This window comes from Physcomitrium patens, chromosome 3 (genome assembly GCF_059467195.1).
Source record: "Physcomitrium patens ecotype Gransden chromosome 3, ASM5946719v1, whole genome shotgun sequence".
Classification (NCBI taxonomy): domain Eukaryota; kingdom Viridiplantae; phylum Streptophyta; class Bryopsida; order Funariales; family Funariaceae; genus Physcomitrium; species Physcomitrium patens.
In genome coordinates, this window is record NC_143412.1 from 1349348 (window position 1) to 1372354 (window position 23007).

At 37.3% G+C, this 23007-nt stretch overlaps 3 protein-coding genes across 4 annotated transcripts; 1 reads left to right on the forward strand and 2 right to left on the reverse strand.

The window, feature by feature from the left end:
* Positions 1-560: 560 nt before the first annotated feature.
* Positions 561-5140, forward strand: LOC112279519 (protein-tyrosine-phosphatase PTP1). Of its 2 annotated transcripts, none has more exons than XM_024514039.3 (9): positions 561-773; positions 1387-1789; positions 2045-2141; positions 2380-2459; positions 2706-2846; positions 3365-3499; positions 3710-3858; positions 4040-4181; positions 4637-5140. In XM_024514039.3, exons 2-9 carry the CDS (start codon positions 1541-1543, stop codon positions 4703-4705), a joined length of 1062 nt encoding a protein of 353 aa, XP_024369807.1. In that variant the 5' UTR covers positions 561-773; positions 1387-1540; the 3' UTR covers positions 4706-5140. The 2 variants fall into 2 exon arrangements, with proteins under 2 accessions (XP_024369807.1, XP_090104633.1); XM_090248507.1 differs by having other exon boundaries at positions 721-890.
* A 1062-nt stretch (positions 5141-6202) lies between these two features.
* LOC112279773 (protein VASCULATURE COMPLEXITY AND CONNECTIVITY) lies at positions 6203-7661 on the reverse strand. Its single transcript, XM_024514441.3, has 3 exons — positions 7399-7661; positions 6936-7141; positions 6203-6664 (listed from the first exon to the last, which is right to left on the reverse strand). Exons 1-3 carry the CDS (start codon positions 7510-7512, stop codon positions 6352-6354), a joined length of 633 nt encoding a protein of 210 aa, XP_024370209.1. The 5' UTR covers positions 7513-7661; the 3' UTR covers positions 6203-6351.
* An 8846-nt stretch (positions 7662-16507) lies between these two features.
* On the reverse strand, positions 16508-22084 carry LOC112279397 (aspartyl protease APCB1). Its single transcript, XM_090249398.1, has 13 exons — positions 22070-22084; positions 21817-21903; positions 21579-21673; positions 21235-21341; positions 19979-20478; positions 19469-19704; positions 19065-19325; positions 18523-18694; positions 18213-18301; positions 17885-17993; positions 17529-17601; positions 17199-17409; positions 16508-16968 (listed from the first exon to the last, which is right to left on the reverse strand). Exons 1-12 carry the CDS (start codon positions 22082-22084, stop codon positions 17240-17242), a joined length of 1914 nt encoding a protein of 637 aa, XP_090105524.1. The 3' UTR covers positions 16508-16968; positions 17199-17239.
* Positions 22085-23007: the final 923 nt, after the last annotated feature.

The window sequence follows — 23007 nt, forward strand, 5'->3', positions numbered from 1 at the left end:
TATCCTCTCCCCTTCTCCTCTCTTGTATACAAGACACAAACAGATCAATAGATTTTTGTAAGCGAAGCTCTCTCTCCTTAGAAATCCTCTTATGTGTATTACTTACTATTACTCTTCTCTCTCCTTAGAAATCCTCTTATGTGTATTACTTACTATTACTCTTCTCTCTCCTTAGAAATCCTCTTATGTGTATTACTTACTATTACTCTTCTCTCTCCTTAGAAATCCTCTTATGTGTATTACTTACTATTACTCTTGTGTGTATTACTTACTACTACTCTTGTGTCTTTTTAAAGATTTGCAACCAATTTGCAAACAAGTACACTTTTCAAAACTTGATTTATACGATAGGTGGCAGCAGTAAATGAATCCACACCAGTTTAATGCAATGCTCTTTTCAACTTCGGACACTGCGATGTTCAAAAATTGGTATTAAGACTGGCAAAAGTTTATAAAAGTCGGTTGTTTGAAGGGCAATACTGGTTTGTCGGTAAATAAGCCTGCACTGTTTGACCTACAGTAGTCACAACGGGTCCTCGTGCCCGATTCCGGAACCGTCCTGGAACCTGCACCCCTGATCTTGTACTTGCCGCTTGCGCAGTGTGAGGACACATAAGGGTGCTCTGGATTTGCACTTAGGTTTAATCGGAGCCCAGGAGAATTGAGAACGACGACGGACAAGCGCAATACCCAACAGGGCTTAAACCCAGTTTACGTTGCTTTGAAACTCCAACTCCACGTTTCTGTACCACTGTAATCTCGTTTTTCTTAAGGTGCTGAGTCCTCTGACCCTGCACTAATTTCAACCTCGCAGTAGTGGTCTAGCGACTGTTGTAAGCTCTAGAAGATTATTGTGGCTTCTAATGTTCAAAGGCGACGTGGAATCTCTGGTAATGGTTTTGTTATGTGGAAATTGAATTAGGCCCTTTAAAGTGGAACTTGGGATTTTTACAATGTTTTTGAATTTGGATGTTGTGTAAGATGGAGTTTTTATTTTTGTTGTAGTAGTAGTAAATGGTGCATCCTCTGATTGCATGTAGCTACGCGATTGAGATATAAAGAGTCGATGTTTTCCTGTGAAACTGTTTCTTTTCTTAGTGTGTTTCTCTTATTGTTTAAATGTGTTGGTTGTTGAAGTTTTACATTCTTTCCCGACAGCCAGTAGGTCAATTTGTTAGGATTTTCATCATATCTGATTGAAGCATTTTGAATGTTATGGTGTTTGTGTTAGTTGTTCCTTAAAATTCACGGGTTCTCTCCTGAAAGGTAGGACTCCTCTGGATGCGTCATGAATGGATGCGTTTAGCTCATTAATGTCTCGCAATTCACTAAAAAACTTTCACTATTTTTATGTTGCTCATTCCGGTGAATGTGCCATCCTAACAGGTCTACGAAGCGATTTCATTCTGCACCTACATCTAGGAAAGTATCAAAAGACGGGAGACACACATCGCAAGACACCGTGTTGCTAGAACTCCTCACATCAGTCTATCGTGTGCCTAAGCAGATTACAGAATTTTTTTCGAGTAGATTCTCCATAATGGGATCACTCCTTTGCACGCCCACGCCTACTCAGCTGAATGCAAGAATAACTGGGGGTAGAACTCCTGATAGAACTATTGACATTGGAGCACTTATTAAGCACCAGGAAATGACCAGGGATCTTCCAGTGCCGTCGCTTAATCCAGGACAGCTTCGTGCTTGTAAAAAAGCCCTGAGTGTGCTTAGACAGAAAGTAAATGATAGTAGTGGGTTCGGAGAAATTGACCAAGAATATGACGCTTTGCCGGTATTCATTGCTACTCCCTCAAGAGACTTGTCTTGTGAATTAGTTTACAAGCATTGAAAATAGTGCATGTGGAGTTTTTCAGTTAACCATGGTCCATCTTCATGGTTTTAAAATAGAACTTGAACAGTATGTTGTGTATGGGAGCTTGGCGTGTATCTGTCGAATGACCAGAAGCAAATTTAACGTCAATTTTCCTCCAGGTGGACCTGTGAAGTAGGTTCCCTATATTTGACACTTGCTGTGTTGAATATCTAGGCAGAAGAGCTTTCCGACTACAGGGCACCCACGGAGAAAACAGCGGCAGTATTGCCCAACAACAGAGCCAAGAACCGTTATCGCAATGTTCTGCCATGTATCCTTAAGATTGATTTTAAAGTTGCTCTTTATGTTGTCCTCTCTGGTTTCTTTTTCTCTCGTGTATGTATTTGTTGATGAGATTGATTAGTCGGATCACGTCCGTTAGTCAGGGTAACGGCTTTGATGAGGCCGCTCGTCGTTCATGAAGTTATTTGTCTCGGATCTTCGATCGATTTGGTAATTCTAAATGTGAAGAGGGCAAAGGAAGCCACTTCTTTAACTTGGTACCATAGACAACTACACGAGAGTGCTTCTCAGCAAAAAACACCTCGGTCCCACTTACACTGATTATATTAATGCAAGCTTTGTCCAGGTATCAACATTCATCAGTTGTGGCAAACTGTGGACCTGAGAAGTGTTTTGCTTGTCTTGGTTTGTTTAGATTGTCCCCAAACTCTTAGGGTTGAATTGAATTAAGATTTATGTAATCTTGTACGTATCTACAGCACTTTTATTTCTAATACGTTTTGTTTATGTAGTAACATAATTTGAGACAGACCAGTTTGTAATTTTTTGCTGTTTGTTCCAAGGCAATGAACGTGAGAATCTTTACATGCAGGACCATGCCTATAATAATTTGCCCTTGTTCATAGCCACTCAAGGGCCATTATCCTCTACAGTCAGCGACTTCTGGGCCATGGTGCTACAGCAGCGGTGTCCTATCATCGTTATGCTCACTCAAATTGTTGATGGCGACCAAGTAAGCAAAGTTATCCTGAACATTGGCCTTCAAATTGATGATGGTGGTTAGCCATCGCCATGAACATCTATGCTTGAAGGTAAAATGTATTTGTGATTGATTGTTCATTCAGTTTTCACGATTTTTCTCGTCTCACTATTAGTTCAGATGTGGCCTGCGCCGAATGCAACACTTTCCACCCATTCTTATCCCAAGTTTGGCTTGATTTAGACAGCTTCTGGACATGTGATATGTGCAGCTGGTGTCTGTCTCGAGAGAAGATATGTTGCAGCTATTGACGTAGGGCGCTGATGATTGTGTAGTGCTCATAGAATATTCCCTTGTCTGGTTTTGACTAGCGCAATGAAACGTTGCTCATCCCTTGTGATTATTTAGACCTTGTCTACCACTTTTTTGGCACAGTAGCACGGTGTTCAAATGTTGGATGGATGTGCCGGATTTATATCACACTTAGCTGTATTTTTCTCGTGTCAATAAAGTCAGACTTGGGGCTAACTTTTGCTTTGGGGACATGACAGAATAAGTGTGCACATTACTTTCCTAGGGACGAAAACCAGACCCAAACACACGGACAGATTACTGTTACAAATCGAAAAACGAGCCTCAGTCAACATGGAATAGTCAGACGAGTCTTTGAGGTTCAAGACACTAAGGTATCTCTTCACTCAATATTTTAAGTTTCATGGTCGAAATTCTTCAATCCTTTCAAGTTTTCAGCCTGAATATTTACCAGTTTTCGTGGATAGAGTTGCACTAGAAACTGTAAACGGGCATCCTATGCTAAACACATGGGGGCTAAAAACGGTTCAATGAGTACTAGATTGAAATTTTATGGAGTATTGAATCTAATCTGGATTGTGCAGTTCACAGAACCACTCTTGACAATGGTGCACTACGAATACCTGGAATGGCCTGATTTTAGTGTTCCACCTTCCACGAGGTCTGTTCGTGAACTGACTCGTGCCTTGAGCAGCATTCCACCTTCAGCTGGCCCATTTGTAGTTCATTGCAGGTACTCCCTTGCTATCTGAAATAATCATTCGTTAGTTGAACCTCTCTGTGGAATACAAACTGGAGTCTTTCAGTTCGGGCATTTCTTTGCAATCAGAAATACACAGATACTGTTCATTTGCTCCGCCCATCCTCGTCCAGCATAGTTGTCTAATGTTATAGGATCTTGCCTTTACTTGCAGTGCTGGCATAGGACGAACAGGGACATTTTGCGTCATTGATCACACCCTTCGTCGAATTCTCGGTGGTGACTTAGAGGCAGTGGATATTAAAAGCACGGTGCGGAACTTCAGGTCGCAACGTGACGGAATGGTGCAAACTAGGGTAAAATGCTTTCTGAACCTATCCACCCCAGCTTCATTATGCTACGGTGATCCCAACAGAAAACAGCAGATTGCCTCTTTCTCTTATTGAAACTGTGGACGCTGCAAGCAAGATTGAGCCAAAATTTCTGCGCACCCGAGAACGTAGAGATAATGTTGGGTCGAAGTAACACTTAATACTTACATTGTTAATCAGCAAGGCTATTGTTGGTGCCGACTGTCATCAAGCTTTTGCGATGCTGATACGCATAATACATATATCCTCTGTTAACATTGCATGTTTTTTTGTTTTTTTTGTTTTTTGTGTTTTATTTTTACAAGGGCTCCAATTCCTAAGGAGGTATAATTTCGTGGGACAGGAAGCAAACCGCATGTATCTAAGTTTGGTTCCTGTCAGTGCTTGTTTCGTTTTTATCGAGTGTGCGGTGCTAAACGTGGCCATTGTTGGCTCCTCAGGATCAATACCAGTTCTGCTACCAGGCTGTTGAGAAAGAGCTTGAAGATTATGTCAGGGGACAGAAATAAGAGCTTTGAGCCCTTCATCAAAGCGATAAAAAGGGTGACACTATTTGTTTAAGGATGGTTTGGTGCGAGATGAATACTTTCCTTTTGCTATTGTCGGCAATAAAATTAGACTTTGCAACTATTAATGCAATAATTTTTATTTCAGGGATGCAGTGATTTATATAGATTTTGTTGCCACCCAGCTGCAACAAAGTGAAGTAGAATAACAAGTGTTAACTTGTAACAATGGACTACAATTGGGACAACTGTGTGTATAAACATAGGGTATATTGTATTGTTTGGAGGACTTTGTGCTCAAGTGAAATACCAGTCTGTGCATGGACTTGAAAAGTATACACTTGGGTACAAGTACCTCCGTGTTTTTGCATTCAAAATATGGGCAGATTCATAGAACAAATGACAATCATCGTTGGCCTTTTTATTTAACGAATGATATACATATTTGTGTAAGTATACATATAAATACTTATATATTGTAGTAAAATAACATTATTTTTATGATTTTATTCACTTAAATGTTTTTGGAAAATAAATATGATTGTTATATATATACAAAAAAGAAAAATAATTTATTAATACGATTTAAAGAGGAAAAATTTAGATGGTTTCATATTTTTTAATGTTTTCTATGTTACCATTATAATGTAAATCTTTGTTAGCATTATGTAATATATTCAACTAAGAAGTGAGGTATTGAATCAATATAATTGTCTCAAAATCTATAATCTAAAACTATCTTTTATCATGTCCATCACTGTTGTTAGTTGTTTTTTTTTTTTTTTTTTTTTTTGTAACTTGTTCTTATATTAAAAAGAATCTCTTTTTTTACAATAATTGATAGAGTTTTTTTAACAAAACACAATACAAAACCTAAAATAATTGGGCTTTACACATTGAAATTGCTCCACAATGTTGCATTACAACCTACACCTAGAGAGTGACATTGCACCTTTGCATAACCTTCTGTGACAACTCTAAATCATTTCAAAACATTTTGATGTTTTGTTTGACAATTTTGTTTCATATTCTTTAAATAAAATAATTTTTGTTTGAAAGTGAATGCTTGTCATTAATCTATTTTAATTAATGAAGGAATTTTATGTATTATACGATGTTTGCAAATGAAAAATGCTTTGGTATGCTCATTGAGCATAGTGTCTACAAGCCCCAACTTAAAGCAGCTTCAAATATAACAATGCTTAATGTTTCAGCATGTTATGGAGGCAGAGAATGTCACAAAGTTTGCTATGGTTTGCATTGCAGTCTTACCAAAGGACAGCTTTACGTTTCTATATTTCATGACTCTGAATCTGACATGTGAGGCACTCTAAGAAAGAAACTAACTCACATACTATACACCTAAACCTTGTCTATAGATTCCACACAAGGTATGAATATCTTGATTGGAATCTCTAGCAACTGGTACGCAATTGTTCATTACTAAAAAGTCTCATATTACCATTAAATTGCATTACTTTCTTGCAGGTGCCTTATGACAAATATTCTTTTGTGCTAATGAAGACGTAGCCACCACATTTCATCTTCAATATAGATGGAAGGAATGTAGTTTAATTGATTTTTGCGTTTAAACGAATGCACTTATTGGAACAGATTTGAGTCTGATTATGCCAAACCCAACCAAGAAGTCAGGTAGTTGTGATAATTGCAAGAGGAATTGGCTTAGGAGGGGGTAGTTGTGCGACCTCGATGCAGTACGTAGGCTGACACAACCAGCTGTGAATATAGACCCGAGAAGCAGCCAGATAGTATGTGATTCCAGAGGCTGTGGCCAGAATCGTGAGAAAAGCAGCACCTGCAAACACCCCGGAGTCTACTGCATACCCGCAGGATGCTGAAGTTGAAGCTGGAAGCACAGGCCTTGGATTAGACTGTGCGTGATGGTTGCTACTCACGCCAGCTCCATAGAAATAAAATATCATGGCAACAACACACAAAGTCCTGCATTAACAGGCTCAAACTGGACATTAGTGCAAGTTATGATCATGCGAATTGAGAAAAACTTTTGAGAGGATTGACTGAAATGCTGTAAGCCAGCTTGCAATACATAACCCGAGCCTGAGAACAAACCCTCAATCATTTCGACTGCGATATAATAATGGTGACAAGTTAAATATGGTCCAAAACCCAGCTTGATGCAACAAATATTGGGCAAAGAAACAATTCGTGACGAATCAGTAACAATGAAGTAAAGAAGTCAGTTTCTACGTACCAAGAAACTACGAGGCTCTTGATTGCGAGTTTTGCAGGGCTAGCGAGTTTGTCGATCCTGTAGTTGCAGCATGTACATCCCCCAGCTGCTGTCAGTAACACCTGCATGAGGAGAACTAGAAACGCAGCAGATATGGACAAAGAGAAACTTTCGTTCCGCGGCATAATGCACTGGTTTGCACCATCATCCCACACCATCTCATTTACCTGTAGCACAGGCAGATTAATGACACGCTTCATGATAAATTTGCATCATGGGTCTGTATGTTTGTATGTGGTTCAGAGAGAAAGACTTAGCACTTCTACACTTCAAAATCTGTTTGGGCTGCATGAAGGGATGACCTGAGGGTGAGGTCTCCAACATACTCGAGAATGAAATGCAGTATCCTTTTCAGAAACAGAATCCATTTTCAGTAACCAACATCAACAAGGAGCAGGACCAAACATGCCCGTCGAAAACTTACAGTTATTCGTTTTCTTTCAGCAATGAAGCCCAAAACAGCTGCCGTGATGCCGATCACACCAGCCAACACGGCAACGCAAGTGGCTCTCAAAGAAAACTTGGTTCCAAACGCCATTTCACAGAGCTTCGTTCGAACGTGCACAGCAACTCTCTCTTCTTCTGCATGAGCCTAACAGAAGAGTAGACAACCAAAAGAAGCCACCCAACAAGCGAGCAACCCAATACTCACCGAATGAAAAAAGACTACAAACAAACATGTGCTGAGTGCACAAGAAAAGAAGCGTGATTCTGAAAGAACATCGCATGGTCAGATGACAAAACATTTACTGGGTTCTTGGTCGCGACTGCACTTCAAGAATTTGGCTCCATGGGATTCGAATTTTGAGCTCAGACAGACCACCCAAAACACCAAATCTGTGCTGAAAGCACCAACGTAGTGTGCGTTGCGAAAGATAAATGAGTGTTTGTGTCATGAATGAGTAGAAACTGGCTGCTGGCTTCTGGGTCTTGTTGGATCGACCCCGAAGCTTACATGCCTACACCCCATGCGCACATGAGCTTGAGTTGACTGAGGGCATGGAGCCCACGTCGCCGAGGACTCATCGAGCCCTGCAAAACATGCAACATCGCACACATAAACACTCCCTAAAACAAACTAAATTACACACACACACACACAAGACTCACTATAGCTCAGAAACCTCCACCCATATATATATATGGATGTTTATTTCTTTTATTGTTATTATTATGAATTTGAGGGAGTGTTTATTTAGTGCTCATATGAGCATGACGATGGTGGATCAGTATTCATGAGTTGTTTTGTTTTGTGCGTGTGTGTGTGTGTGTGTTTTTTTTATTTATTTATTTTTATTGAAATTCTTATATTTTTGAGATTCTGGTATTTCATATATCTGTAATGTGTTAAACTTTCAAGGAATGACTCTTGTTGTTTGTACTTGTGTATGAGGTAGTAAATGAGCTTGTGTGCGGTGATTGTGTTATTGAAGGTATTTTGTTTTCTTTTAGTAGGGGAAGATGTGAAATAATAACATATTGCTAATAATGTAAGATTTGATTTGTAATGTGTGTAGTTTTTTATTTGGTAACATATTCATTGTAATTAATTTTTGATCTTTTGGATTTGAAGGAATCATAAGACATAAATAAATAAAAGTGAATTGAATATATGAAAATTATGTTAGTATTGTTAGAACATGTTTATGTTATGGTATGAAATGAAATGTCAATTAGTTAATGTTTGTTTATTACACAACTCTATGTTTGTTTGTTATATATATATATATAAATTAACTAATTTATTTCTTTTCTTTTCTTTTTTCACAATAGTTGATAGTTTTGATTTTATATTTGATTATTGAATGTAGTTGTTAAATAATCACCAAATTACAATATGATATAGATGACTATTTTAAAGATTTAAGACATTAAAGTAAAGTTATTGAGTTTTAATTTTTTTTATTAAAGATATTAAAATTACATATTTAAAACAATTTATCTAAAGATAATAGAATTAAATAAATGATAAATAAAATAAAGAAGATTTTAAAAGTAAATAAAATATCTTTAAAAGGGTATTAACAAGATTAATGATATCTTTTAATTTTATCATTGTATATACTAACTAGTAAGAAGACTAGGTTTTTAAAGACCACAAGACTTAGTGGCTAAGTATCCAAATTGTAAGATATTTCTGTAATGGTTGCTTGGATGTAACAAACTTCTTAAAGAAGTTTATATAATTACATATTGCACCAAAGAACACCCATAAATCTAATTCATGTTTATATATATATTGTGATAAAAGAATGTTATTTTTTTTAAAGCGGTTGTATCAAATAAATAAATAAGATTAGAAAAAAAAATTATAAGAGATTTAAAGGCCTTTAAAGATAATTTAAGACTTAAATTTTAAAATTCAAAATAAATAAATAATTTAATATAATTCTTAAACAGCTATTATTTTATAAAAAATGCATTAGAAAAACATTTAGTACTCTTATATTAAATAAAAATATTAGTAAAATACCTTTTGATAAGTGTAGTATATATTATGCATAACAATTTATTTATAGATAAATATTTAGAAATCATATTTTATAAAATTTAGATTTTTAATAAAATATTTTATTATAAGTTAATAAATGTAAATAGAAATATTAGGTCTTTATATAAAAAATCATAAATATCAATCATTTATTTTTAAGGATATATATATATATATATATATATATATATTTTGAATTATGGTGCTTTAATTATGTAATTTTGTATAAATTTTTTAAGTAAAAATTTTAATTTTTTATAAGTTATAAATATTTTTTAAAATATAAAATTACAACAAAAGATTTAAGATGAAATGTTGAATTTGATTAGAATTGAAACTTAAAGTTTATTATTTAAATAGTACTAAAAATAAATAAAATATTAAAATACTAAAAAAGTAGAAAAATACTATATAATCATACTAACTTGGAATATGATATTAGATACTAAAATTTCACAAATAAACATAATAAGTTATACTGTCACGGCCATAATCATGTAAGCTAATAATTACATATAGAAATAGGTAGAAGTAAGTAAAAGTAGGTAAAAGTAAGTTAATTCTATAATATTTAATATGGAAGCTTCCTAAAAACTTCCTAGATGCTGCTTTGACTTCATAGGTGTCTTTAATTGACTTTTTGGATTAAAAACGTAGTCAACAAGTTGGCCATGTGCCACACATGTTGTTAGCTTGAAGATCAAGCTAACTATGTGGCCCACACGTAGAAAAACTTGCCTTGTAAGTCAAGGCATGTGCCCTACAAAGTCAACACATATTGGAGGTCCTATAGAATGTCGCCACGTAGCCCCTAGTTAGATAGTATATATAGAGACAAGAGTGAAGGCTTCTTCACTCTTGTCAATTCCTTTCTTGCTTCTAGTCTAGTTTCAAGGGTCTCTAGTTTTCTTGTCTTTTGGCAATAGCCATTCCAATTTCTCTTTCAATATACATACTTGTTTATTTATATTTTGTTACCTTTCTTTGAGTGAAGGCTCACTTGTCTGAATTGTTTTTTCATCGAGTTCTTGTCCTTGACAGATTGACAAGAGTACACCTACAATATCAGAGCTTTGTCAAATCTTGATTAAGAGTAGATTACCCCTTTTTCTTGATAAGATATAAGCGTATTAGAAGTTGCGGATTACCCTCTTCTAAACTGATATTGTCCTTAGCATTTTCTTTGTCCGCAAGTCCTCTCTTCTGTTTATCTTGAGCGATATTAGACATCTTCTCTCTTCTAAGTGTTATCATGGCAGAACTTCTTGAAATGAAGAGTGCAATGGCACAAATGCAAGAGCAATTGAGAGAGTTAATGCTTGCAATGCATCAACTCAATTTACTACCACAAGGAGCAACAAGATTGGCAGGAAGTGAAGATATAGAAATGATTGGAGCTGCTTCAACATCTGCACCAAACCATGTCCTTTTTCCTATGGTAGAACGCCCTTCAAATGTTAGAGAACCAAGAATTGCCCTACCCGAGAAGTTTGATGGCACCAGATCCAAGTTTCGAGGATTTATCAATCAAGTGCAACTTGTGATTGAACTTCAACCCCAAAGCTATCCAACTCCAAGATCACAAGTTAGATTCATTAGTACGCTTCTTTCAGGTTCGGCACTATCATGGTTTTCATCTTTTCTTGAACGACGAGATCCAATATTGGATAATCTAGAGGCTTTTTTGGCAGAGTTTCAATCCATATATGGAAAACATGATGCAATTCGTGTTGCAACCAATAAGATCCGTATTTTACGACAAGGCAATCGATCAGTAACGTTATATGCTTCACAATTTCGACAACTTGCAACTGATATCAAGTGAGATGATGCCGCACTTATTAACCAATTTCTCTACGGATTACAATATGAGGTAAAAAAATTAATGCTCAACTTACCTGATCCTCAAACATTGAGTCAAGCAATTGACTTTGCTGTGAACTGCGACAATCGCCTTTTTGAATTCTGATCTGAGAACCGTACAAGTGGACCTTAACGTTACTATAATTCAATGGCAACACCAACACCTCTTCAATACATACATTCAGAAGTAGACGATATGCAAATTGATGCAGTATGTTTCAAACTTCTTACTAAGCAAGAAAAGTCTCGTCGTCGTCGAGAAGGATTATGTTTATATTGTGGAGAACCAAAGCACAGTGCTCAACATTGTCCAAAGAAATGACGTAATCACAAAATGAGGAGTATGGCTATGAAAGAAGATAATATGTCAGAAAACGAGTTTGTCCAGCTACAATAGGGACCGTGCAACTGAAACCTTGCACAACTTCTAGTAAAGGTCCTATTCTCTCCTTAGAGCCCTCTCCTTGTTTTACATTAAATGTTATTTTAGGACCTAAACATTACAAAGTCTCTGCCTTGTTAGATTCAAGAGCCTCAGCGTATTTTTTAGATGAAGAATTTACTAAAAGACATAGCATATCTTTAGTAAAGAAAACTAAACCTGTTCATGTAGAAGTGATAGATGGTCGTCCATTGTCTTCTGGAGATATTACTCACAAAACCCTTCCTATAGAAGTAATAATCAATGGTCATAATAGTTTTGTAGTATTTAATATTATTAGATCTCCCTCTAATCCAGTCATTTTAGGTTTATCGTGGTTAGAAAAATACAACCCTCAAATAGACTGGATTTCCCGAATTCTTACTTTCTCTAAAAGTATAACTAACAGTGTAGTTAAGCAAGTAGAGAGTCATAAGTCCAGTTCAATTAAACCCGTATTTATAGGTGCAAAAGCTTTCTTGCATACTGCTATGAAAGAATCACCATACATTATTTATGCTACACCCGTTTCTACTGGTGAAAAGACTTCAAGTGGCATTCCAAGCCAATATCAAGAATTTCAAGATGTATTTGAAAAAAAGAATGCGGATACACTCCCGGAACATCATCCCTATGATTGCTCAATTGACCTTCAAGAAGGAGCACAATCGCCATTCGGACCAATCTACAGTTTATCATAAAATGAATTGGCTGAACTCAAGGAGTATATTGAAGAAAATCTAGCCAAGAATTTCATACGCCATTCTAAATCTCCGGCAGGGGCTCCAATTCTATTTGTGAAGAAAAAAAATGGATCATTGCGAATGTATATTGATTATCGAGGACTCAACAAAATTATCATCAAAAACAGGTATCCACTACCTTTAATATCTGGACTTCTTGATCAGCTGAATCAAGCTAAGATCTATACAAAAATAGATCTTTGTGGAGCATACAATCTAGTACGCATCAAAGAAGGAGATGAATGGAAGACTGCATTTCGAACTAGGTATGGACATTTTGGATACAACATCATGCCTTTTGGACTTACAAATGCACCAGCAGCTTTTCAACATCTAATGAATGATGTTTTTCGAGAGTTTTTGGACGATTTTGTAGTATGTTATCTAGAAGACATCTTGATCTGTTCTAAGAATCCAAAAGAACATGAACTTCATGTTCATCGTGTGTTACAAAAATTAAGAGATGCAGGACTCTATACCAAGATAGAAAAGTGTGTATTCTACACTACTCAAGTCGATTTCTTAGGTTATATCATTTCAAATGATGGACTTATGATGGATCCTAAGAAATTTCAAACTATTATAGACTGGAAGATCCCAAAAACGGTAAGAGATGTCCAATGTTTTTTGGGATTTGTCAACTACTATCGGATCTTCATCAAAGACTTTTCTCGAGTTGCAGCTCCACTTACACGTTTGACTTGTAAAGACAAACTCCAATGGAATCAAGAAGCGGAAGTTGCTTTTGAATCTTTGAAGATAGCGTTTGTTTCTGCACCAATCTTGTATCGTGTTGATTTTTCCAAAGCATTTTTTATGGAAACAGATGCATCGGACTTTGCTCTGGGTGCGGTTTTATCACAAATGGGAACAAATGACAAACTTCATCCAGTAGCCTTTCATTCAAGAAAATTCTCAGCAGCAGAAATCAATTATGAGATCCACGACAAAGAACTTTTTGCAATTGTGGATTCTTTTCAAGAATGGCGTCATTATCTAGAAGGCGCTTCTAGTCAAGTCACTATGTATACGGATCACAAGAACCTCGAATATTTTATGTCAACATGCGTATTAAATCATTGCCAAGCTCGTCGGAGCATGTCTTTATCAAGATTTGAATTCATCATCACTTATCGGCCAGAAAAACAACAAGGTTTATCCGATGCCTTGTCTAGATATTCTTATCTTGCACCAAAAGAAGGAGATGCAGCTTTTGAGCAACAAAGAACGGTTCTCTTGAAGCCGAAACAGTTTTATCTTCGAGCAATAAAATCAACATTGACTATTGATTTAACTTTCCTTAAGAAAGTCTAGATAAGTATGTCTTCAGACCCTCTTGTTCATGATATCAAGAACAATTCTTCTAAATCTCATGATCCATCTAAATTTGAATTCAAGAACAACCTACTCTATTTTGAAGGACGCCTATATGTTCCAGAAGGAGAAGCACGTTTACGCATTCTTCAAGCTCGTCACGACTTCCTAACAACAGGATATTTTGGATATAATAAGACTTTGGAGTTGATATCTAAGGATTTTTGGTGGCCTCAAATGTGGAAGGCAGTTAAAGATTTTGTACAATCATGTGATGTTTGCTCAAGATCAAAAACTCCTCGTCATCGATCTTTTGGACTTCTTCAGCCATTACCCATTCCAGAACAACCATGATCTTCTGTTTCTATGGACTTCATCACGGGTCTTCCAATCTTAGGTTCTTATGACTCTATATTCGTGATAGTAGATCGTTTTACTAAGATGGCACATTTTGTACCATCTACAAAATCTATCACAGGTGAAGAAACAGCTAAGCTCTTTCTTGACAATATCTATCGCTATCATGGATTACCCAAGGATATTATATCAGATAGGGGAACTCAATTTGTATCAAGATTTTGGCGGACTCTTTTCAAGATTCTTAAAGTGGATATAAAACTATCTTCGGCATTCCATCCTCAAACTGATGGACAAATGGAGCGTGTTAATCAAGTTTTGGAGCAATATTTAAGATGTACCATTAATTACCAACAAAATGATTGGACAACTCTTTTGCCATTGGCAGAGTTTGCTTACAATAACACAGTACACTCTTCTACAAAACAAACACCTTTCTTTGGTAATTATGGTTATCATCCACGACTTGATACTTTTGACTTTTCAAAAGTTCATAATCCTGCTGCGTAAGATTTGGCAATTCATTTATCAGAGCTACATGCAACGATGAAGGCGCAGTTAAAAAAGGCTCAAGAACAACAAAAGGCCAATGCGGATGTCTATCGAAAGGAACAACTATCATTCGTCTTGGGTGATAAGGTATGGCTACTTCATCGTAATATCAAGACCACTCGTCCTTGTGACAAGTTGAACTATCGAAGGTTGGGACCATTTTTTATTTCTGCACAAATCAATCCGATTGCATATCGTTTACATCTATCGGAGTCAATGAAAATCCATCCAATATTCCACGTGTCTCTTCTTGAACCATACAAGACAGTGGACATACCAAGAAGACGATAAGCTCCACCTCCTCCTATAGAAGTGGACAATAATGAAGAGTTTGAAGTAGAAGAAGTCTTAGATTCAAGGTGACGTCGAAATAAATTAGAATATCTTGTCCATTGGTGCGGATATGGTATTAGTGAATGCACATGGGAGCCAATAAAGAATCTTACAAATGCAGCAAAGGCGGTGGAGGCTTTTCATCGACGACATCCATCAAAAGCAAGATGAAAACCTTCTTTATAAAAGAAACAACATGTAGGCAAGATAATATTTTACTTTCAATTCTTGTTCGTAGCTTTGTTGTAGTAATGGTGCTCAAGAGATGGAGAACCAACAACCAGCGGATTCAACTCAAGAGCCTTTATTTGCTGACTTGTCGAACGAGACATTACGATTGTCACAACCTTCAAGACAACGCAATCGAGATGAAGATCTTCAAGAACGACATGTTCTTCCTCGAATAGATGGTGAGATACAACGCGTTTGGTATCACAATTTGGGAAGGGACTCCCGATATTTGGTAATTTTGCTAGAAGAAGGAACAACTCCTGATGGTGTTCCAAATATTCTATTCGAAGGAAGTTACGAAGGCCTCGACAATGATCAAATAATTGGGTGGTCTTCCCACCCTGGTATGGGACACTACCGATGGTTGAGAGGCCCTATTAATCATCTTCGAAGAGAACAGAGATCAGAGTATGTGGCAAATACAATTCGTCGCATTATAAATTTTCTCAACATATGATGACCGCTCCTCGTGGAATTCGTCCCTAGAAGGGGAAGTAATATCACGGCCATAATCATGTAAGCTAATAATTACATATAGAAATAGGTAGAAGTAAGTAAAAATAGGTAAAAGTAAGTTAATTCTATAATATTTAATATGGAAGCTTCCTAGAAACTTCCTAGACATTGCTTTGACTTCATAGGTGTCTCTAATTGACTTTTTGGATTAGAAACGTGGTCAACAAGTTGGCCATGTGCCACACATGTTGTTAGCTTGAAGATCAAGCTAACTATGTGGCCCACACGTAGAAAAACTTGCCTTGTAAGTCAAGGCATGTGCCCTACAAAGTCAACACATATTGGAGGTCCTATAGAATGTCGCCACGTAGCCCCTAGTTAGATAGTATATATAGAGACAAGAGTGAAGGCTTCTTCACTCTTGTCAATTCCTTTCTTGCTTCTAGTCTAGTTTCAAGGGTCTCTAGTTTTCTTGTCTTTTGGCAATAGCCATTCCAATTTCTCTTTCAATATACATACTTGTTTATTTATATTTTGTTACCTTTCTTTGAGTGAAGGCTCACTTGTCTGAATTGTTTTTTCATCTAGTTCTTGTCCTTGACATATACACATCAAAATATTTAACCTAAAATCAAAATGACATATTATATTTACTTTTATATGTTTTGTTGCCAAATAGGTCATTGTTATTTTAATAACATCTAAATCTAACTAGATATGCACTTGGCATCGATGGGCACATACAAAAAAAACCACAAAATAAATCTTGAGTTATAAAAATATGTGCACTTAATATATATAAGGAATTGGATTAAATTGCACAAAATTTCCAAATTATTTCGATGAATTGTATTGGAAGGATACAACCTACCTTCAATTCCAATATCATGGAGGCTTGCAAATAATAAAAGTAATATAGGTCAAGTAGTATAGTAAATGCGACTTTTGATCTTCAAGTAAGAACAGCATCACTTCAAACTGAAATTTGAGGAAAGGAAAAGCTAGTTACAGACTTAAATAAACTATGAAGCTACTGATTCTCTGCACATACTAGAGCTATGGCTAACTAGTAACATAGCAAGCAGCTATTCTTCTCCAAAAATTTGATTTTGTATACATCCTTGTTCTTAAGAGATTCTTAAAAAATCCACGGTCTTTTTCTGAGCAGTCAAACTTAACAAGAGGATAACAGCACTTTTCTTTGAGTCTGATAATGCCAGAAGACTCCAAGCCCTGCAAATGACCATTCATCAGATTCAGTTAATCACTTAGTAAAGGCTTTTCAAAAAAAATATCATATTATACAAGAGTCATGAAGACCAAACTTGACAAAGAGGAAAAATGTTTTTAGACAAGATTGCCGTCGCCAACCACCAATGACTGACTTTGATGGCACAAACAGCAAGTTCTGATATGATTCTGAAAAAATCATCTGAAAAAACACTTTTTCACTCTGTGATTACCAGCTAATCTTTTCGTTAGAGAAGCGGCATCTCATATCTGCTTAATTACACTCGAAATTGAATGGATTGCATTTGTGGTTAGGATCAGGCCGATCTGTTGTCCACGTCCTCATTTTCTCCAATCTATTTTGTCTACAAGTCTGATCGTCTAGCCACCCAACTCGCTTGGTCATCTTGTCTACCAGTGTGATGTGCTCTTTCATAGCCATTCCTGTGTATAGAAATGAAACTGATATGTCTAAAAACATGGTAAAAACATAATTTTTGCAGGTGTTAACATGCCTACTGTCAGAAACGAAGTGAAGGGGTTTCTGAGCATAAAAATCTGACCTCCTAGAATGTTCATTCCGGGCTGGTTGATGGAATTTGAACTTCGAAATGCAAGGCATACCAAACCTTCTGCCTGTGTTACAACTTACACCGTAAGAGTCCCCGCCGATTAATGGCACTCAGTTAAATAGCTAGTTCACGCCCACTTCACTTCAAAGGAAAGGCTCTTATAGCGTTCTTTGCCTCGCGGATTACTATCCGGATTATCATGGTTTCAAGACAGCGTGTAATGACCACTTGTTATGGACACACTATTACGTACAATGCTACAAGAGTATTTGTAAGTTATACCAAACGCTAGCGGTCATTTTCTTCAACAATTAGGTATTTGGCCGATAATTGGTTGGAGTGGTTACCGGGCTAATGATGTAATTCTCTGGCTTAATGACCAGCTCACTGCGGGGAATCGTGCTACCGAGCAGAAACGTGACATTCTTGAAGCCCTGAATAAGCTCATCCTCCTTCCTACAATCACCAGTTAAGGATATCATAATCACATGGTTCTTCACAACATAAATATAAACCTTTTGCCATCAAGATTGCAATAGTATGCCTGAGGAGATGGTCAGCTTGAGTTTAGTAGAAGGGCTGACCAAACACTTACAATCTGTGGTAGATAGTGTTAGTGTGACAGCAACGGTTCCACATACATTATCTATAGGTATGAATTCAAACAAATCTTACACAGTGGCCTTCCAAAAACTCCAACAAGTCCCTTCTTCTTCTTCAATTTTCTGTGATTCATAACCTGCTTTTCTTGCCCAACTCTCCACCTGTTTCGCGGAGATTGTTAGAACTTGTTAAGATTATTGCGTAACACAACCATGAGCCTTCTTTGCACTTAGAAGGAATCTGGATCATAAAATATGACATGCAATCAGTGTTTGTATTGTTTCGACCCATCGGAAACATTTGTTAGATTGATGGAGGTTGTAACCGCATAAATTCTATTCAACTAGTTGCAAGGGACCGACGAGTAAACAAAAGAACTTACTATCTTCACGAAAAAGACAAAAATTTCATCTGCCAAATATGTGAAGCGTGAGCTGCCATCTAGAATGATATAGTTACTATGCCTCCTTGATACGTCACCAAGAAGTACCATCTGATCACCGTACTTAATATTGTATAACGTCACCTGATAATCCCCTCTGCAACAAATTGAACTGGTTGGAACGTTATCATGGATATCAGTTACACAATCACAACTGCAAAAAAAAAAAAAAAAGCAAAAAGCAAAAAAAAAGCAAAAAACAAAAAAGAATCTCACTGTAGATTACGTAAACAGCTGCGGTCCGAACATATCAAAGCACTCAAGGAAAAAGGGATAAGTGAAATTGGATGTAGTACCTACTTCTTCAGAAAGCCCAGACTTATTGAAACAAGCACGGTTTGAGTGCTCAAACGTGAGCTCTGTCACTTTCTCTACATAAGACTCTTTCAGACATATGGTGAAGGAGCAGTTCAGCTTAGAAAAAGGAAATATCTAGAAAAAGAAAAACAATTATTGCACACATATTGAGATTGAAAACATACACATCACTGTGTTCAAGAAGCGCCCAACGCATGTTATCACCAAGTAGCGTTAGTGGGAAACCAAAAATGACATATCCAGCAAAAACGCCATTAGTGTTGGCCAAGCATAGAGCTATACTATGCTCAGCTATGTTCTTCTCGTCTAACTGGCTGGGAAATGAAAGGGGTCGCAGATTCAATCCCAAAACACCGTCACTACTCAACTTTTCTTTATATTTCATTCTTTTCAATGTTGCTTTTGAGTGGCGTTTATACACGCACCTGCTTGCGAGATGGAAGTGTCACGTCAGTGTAGGCATTCAGCTTGTTTAGTAAATAACACCAAAAAATTGCAAAGGAATACGCTCTGAGGAATATAACGTTGGCATCTCGTACAGACGGAGAGGTAATTTACGACCGGTTACCCAAATGTCATCTTCACGAGTCTGTAATGTGGGTCATTGCTAGGTATACTGTAGTTGCTGAGGACTACGTTGTCCCTTGACAGGATTCCTACAATATCCTCCTTTCCATATGAGCCCAGAAAGTTGCAAAAATCTGGATCACAGGAAGCTGACATGTTTTCATATGAGTTCAGCTGCTCACACAACTTGGAATTGCACCAATTCTCATCCGTTGGAACGTACAGTCCATTGGGACCCTGTGCATACGTAAACTATGTTTTTAACTCCAAGTTCTGACATGCATTAGTTCATTCCAAAGAAGAAACGTGGTTTAACTGATAATAATTGGTTAAGATATCGCAATGATGGGAAATGTTAAAAATGTCCAGCCACGCATCTTATTTCCAATTGAAGTAATCAACTTCTCAGCAACTTAGCGCACAGCAAAATAAAAAAAATGCAAGAGGATAAATTCCTTAGAATAGTAACAAATAAAGATCCAAGAGTAGATGACAAGGATTATGAACTCACATGCAGTTGTTTTGGTTTAAGTACATCGATCAGTTTTGAAAAGGTATTTCTCTTCCTTTTGTCTTTCCAATTGCAGTTTATCCAACTGAAATAGCCTCTAAAATCGAGATCCAAAAAATAAGTTACATTAGCCACGGTCATTTTCACAAAAAGAAGTGCCTCGACCTCAGATAGATGTCTATGGACCTCCCATGTATTTATCCTGGGGTCCCATGGAGGTAATGAGGGCCCATCCCGCGGAGCTATATAGTCTAAGGGCCACACTAACAATCGTCGATTTGTGTTGACAGGCATTCCATATCCACTACTTGATAAGTTACCTTTGTCCAGCCTATAATCTCTGACGAACAGGGGAAGCACAACGTATGATTCCTCAAGACGAACAGTCTTCGATTTCAGAACTTGAAGCCAGGGTATTAAAGCTGTTGAGAGGGCTATCACCAGAATCGTAACAACATAATGTCGTAGAGCTCGTATCGACCAGCTCCGATGCACAACACCTGGCTGCAAGCACCAACTCGAGTTACACATTCACTCTAAAATCATTCCAAGTCCGACTTCAATCACATAGTAAAAGAACTAGGAGTCACACAAATAGCATTTCCATTTCAAGCCGCACAGAGAGAATTGATAACGGTAACATTCTTCTTGCAAGACAATAGTTGAAATTATTTCGCAAATGAAAAAACCAAATGGACACTAAGAATTGATAAACCCGTCTGTGAGACATAATAAGAACAATTTCCTACAGAGAAACATTATCAGACACTAACAAGCGAATCGTTATGAGCTGATAGATAGAATTCAAGATTATAGTTTAGATTGAAATTCAATCCTAACTGAATTTTGAGCTTTTTGTAGATTTGGTTCAACAGCAAGATGCTTCTATTCAAAAATGTGTTTTCATTTACACTACTGCATTAAGTCGATGGTCTTATGAACATGATCTGATCATGAATTTCAATGAGAAAGAACATATGACCCAAACTCGGAATCGGAAAGTTGACGATAATTCGTGACCTAAATTTTTGTAATTCTCCAATCACCACTCCGTTTCATGATTTTTCAAACTCATTGCAATTCAAGTGCAATGTTTAACCGACACTATAAAGATTTGAGGAAGTGACTGCGAAATAGAGGAGCTAAGCACCAAAACATTCACATGCCCACCGCAAAGCTTCATGACAGTGGATCACCCATTTATTAGGAAAGCTCAACGATAGTATACAATCAGAATTGAGCAACGAAGAACATGCCTGAATTCGTTGTGGAGAAGCTTCCAAAGGCTTCCAAGAGCTTGGATTCATCCCTCCTCCTGGTTCGTCCGTTTGACCGCCCCAAACACCACCCACCTTGATCTGAACTGCAGACCCACCACCTATTGATCATATGTGTTAGACGTTGTACCCACCTTCCACCCCCTTATCCTCGACTGTAACAAGCAACTTACTCTCACCGAATTCATGAACGAGCACAAAAGCTCTCTCACATAGACAATCAAAGCCTTCTCAAATTACCCTCCGAATAGACGCTCCCAGGTGTGCTTAAAACTTGTCGGATTTACAACTAATAGAGAAAGTTCCCTTGTGTGAAGAGTTACCTGGAGCGATTAGCTCTACGGACTCGTGTTACCAGATAGTGATAATCCAGGATTGAAGCGAAGCTACAGCAGCAATTCTGAAAGAGGAAGGAATCCTAACGATAACCTAACTGCTTCTCCAAAATCAGTTTCTGGTGAGGAACTTAATATGATCAAATAAGCACAACCCAACAATAATTGTCAAGCGGCCAATGAAGAGCCTTCAACCTGGTGATAAGAAGGCCCAATTAGATAGCACCTCACTCATCGTGCTTTGACCACTCCACACCTCATACATTGAACTACTGTTTTCAGAGTAACCTGAGGCAGAATCTCGAAAAGGCTTCTGTCAGGCAGTCGAGCCTTGGGCAATCAAAGGTAGTCAGGTGTGATACCGGTCTCACAGGAAGCAAATGGTGTTCCACTTTAGAAGGTTTTCAAATGCAAAGCAGTTAAATTCATGGCAATGTGAGCTTCATGAATTTTCCTTTCAGCTACATCTACGAGTTCACCGCAAGCTGAAGCATTATCAGAACCTCTACGAAATGGCCTGCGCTACAGTTTCTCTAATCAGCGAGCAATACTGCAGAGCATGGAATCGATTCTGTAATGCAAGCTGGTAAGCGGGAGATTTCAAGCGAATCGTCGTCTAGGGCGGGACAAATTGAGAAAATTGCGGGAAGATGAATGAACACGAGAAGAATGAGGATGAAGTTCATACATTACAAGAGCTGAGAGCACTTGTCGCCTCAGAGCAGATGCCGTTGCCTGAGCTGTCACCAAGGAAACTTCAGCTCCAGGCCAGCTATCAAATTGCGTGCAGTGCTCATGAATGACGTTGTGATTGTCGAGTTGAAGCAATTTGAATTTTTATTCCATTCTTTTTGGGTTTCGAGAAAAATGTAAGTTGTGGTTAAGCTGAGTTATGACAAGCAAGGAAGCTCTTGCGTTCCCTCGTCACTCACTACGTGTCGCAGAAACCTCCCTTTTCAATCGACTGGCTGGCTCCGCCATTTTGGGCCGTCGGATCGAACCTGTCGCCAGATGCAATCTCAGCCGCCGATCGGATTTATGGGAACGGATGGAGGGAACGTAGGGGACGGGCAGGCAGGTTTGAGGTCGGGCAGTTTGAGACTGATCCACATATACGTGGGTGCTGAATTTTGTTTAGGGCTGCCTCTCAATCTCAAACACAAAAGTTACTCATTAGTTTATATAAAAGAATCAATGAAATAATTTTTATACAAGAATCCATGAAAGTCTTTGTAGAAGAAATAATATACAGATTAGCTACATTTTAGTTTATTTCATTTTTGTAATAATTTTTTTATTTACACATACTCTATTGAAAAATATTGAAAAATATTGAAAAATATTATTATTATATTTTAATTTGAAATTTTATGAAAAAATATTTAATTAAATCTATTTTTAAAAAAAATTGGTGTAA

Bases quoted from the DNA above. Each gene is read 5' to 3' on its own strand.
- LOC112279773 (XM_024514441.3), bottom strand. From the start codon at position 7,512: ATGGCGTTTGGAACCAAGTTTTCTTTGAGAGCCACTTGCGTTGCCGTG. The intron at 7,142-7,398 runs GTAAGTTTTCGA...CCTGTGCTACAG, and splicing joins CTGAAAGAAAACGAATAACT to GTAAATGAGATGGTGTGGGA. The intron at 6,665-6,935 runs GTACGTAGAAAC...CTGTTAATGCAG, and splicing joins AAGAGCCTCGTAGTTTCTTG to GACTTTGTGTGTTGTTGCCA.
- LOC112279397 (XM_090249398.1), bottom strand. The intron at 19,705-19,978 runs GTGAGTTCATAA...ACGTATGCACAG, and splicing joins TTAAACCAAAACAACTGCAT to GGTCCCAATGGACTGTACGT. The intron at 19,326-19,468 runs GTAACCGGTCGT...TCTCGCAAGCAG, and splicing joins CTCGTGAAGATGACATTTGG to GTGCGTGTATAAACGCCACT.
- LOC112279519 (XM_024514039.3), top strand. From the start codon at position 1,541: ATGGGATCACTCCTTTGCACGCCCACGCCTACTCAGCTGAATGCAAGA. The intron at 2,142-2,379 runs GTATCCTTAAGA...TTGGTACCATAG, and splicing joins TTATCGCAATGTTCTGCCAT to ACAACTACACGAGAGTGCTT. The intron at 2,847-3,364 runs GTAAGCAAAGTT...GGGACATGACAG, and splicing joins AAATTGTTGATGGCGACCAA to AATAAGTGTGCACATTACTT.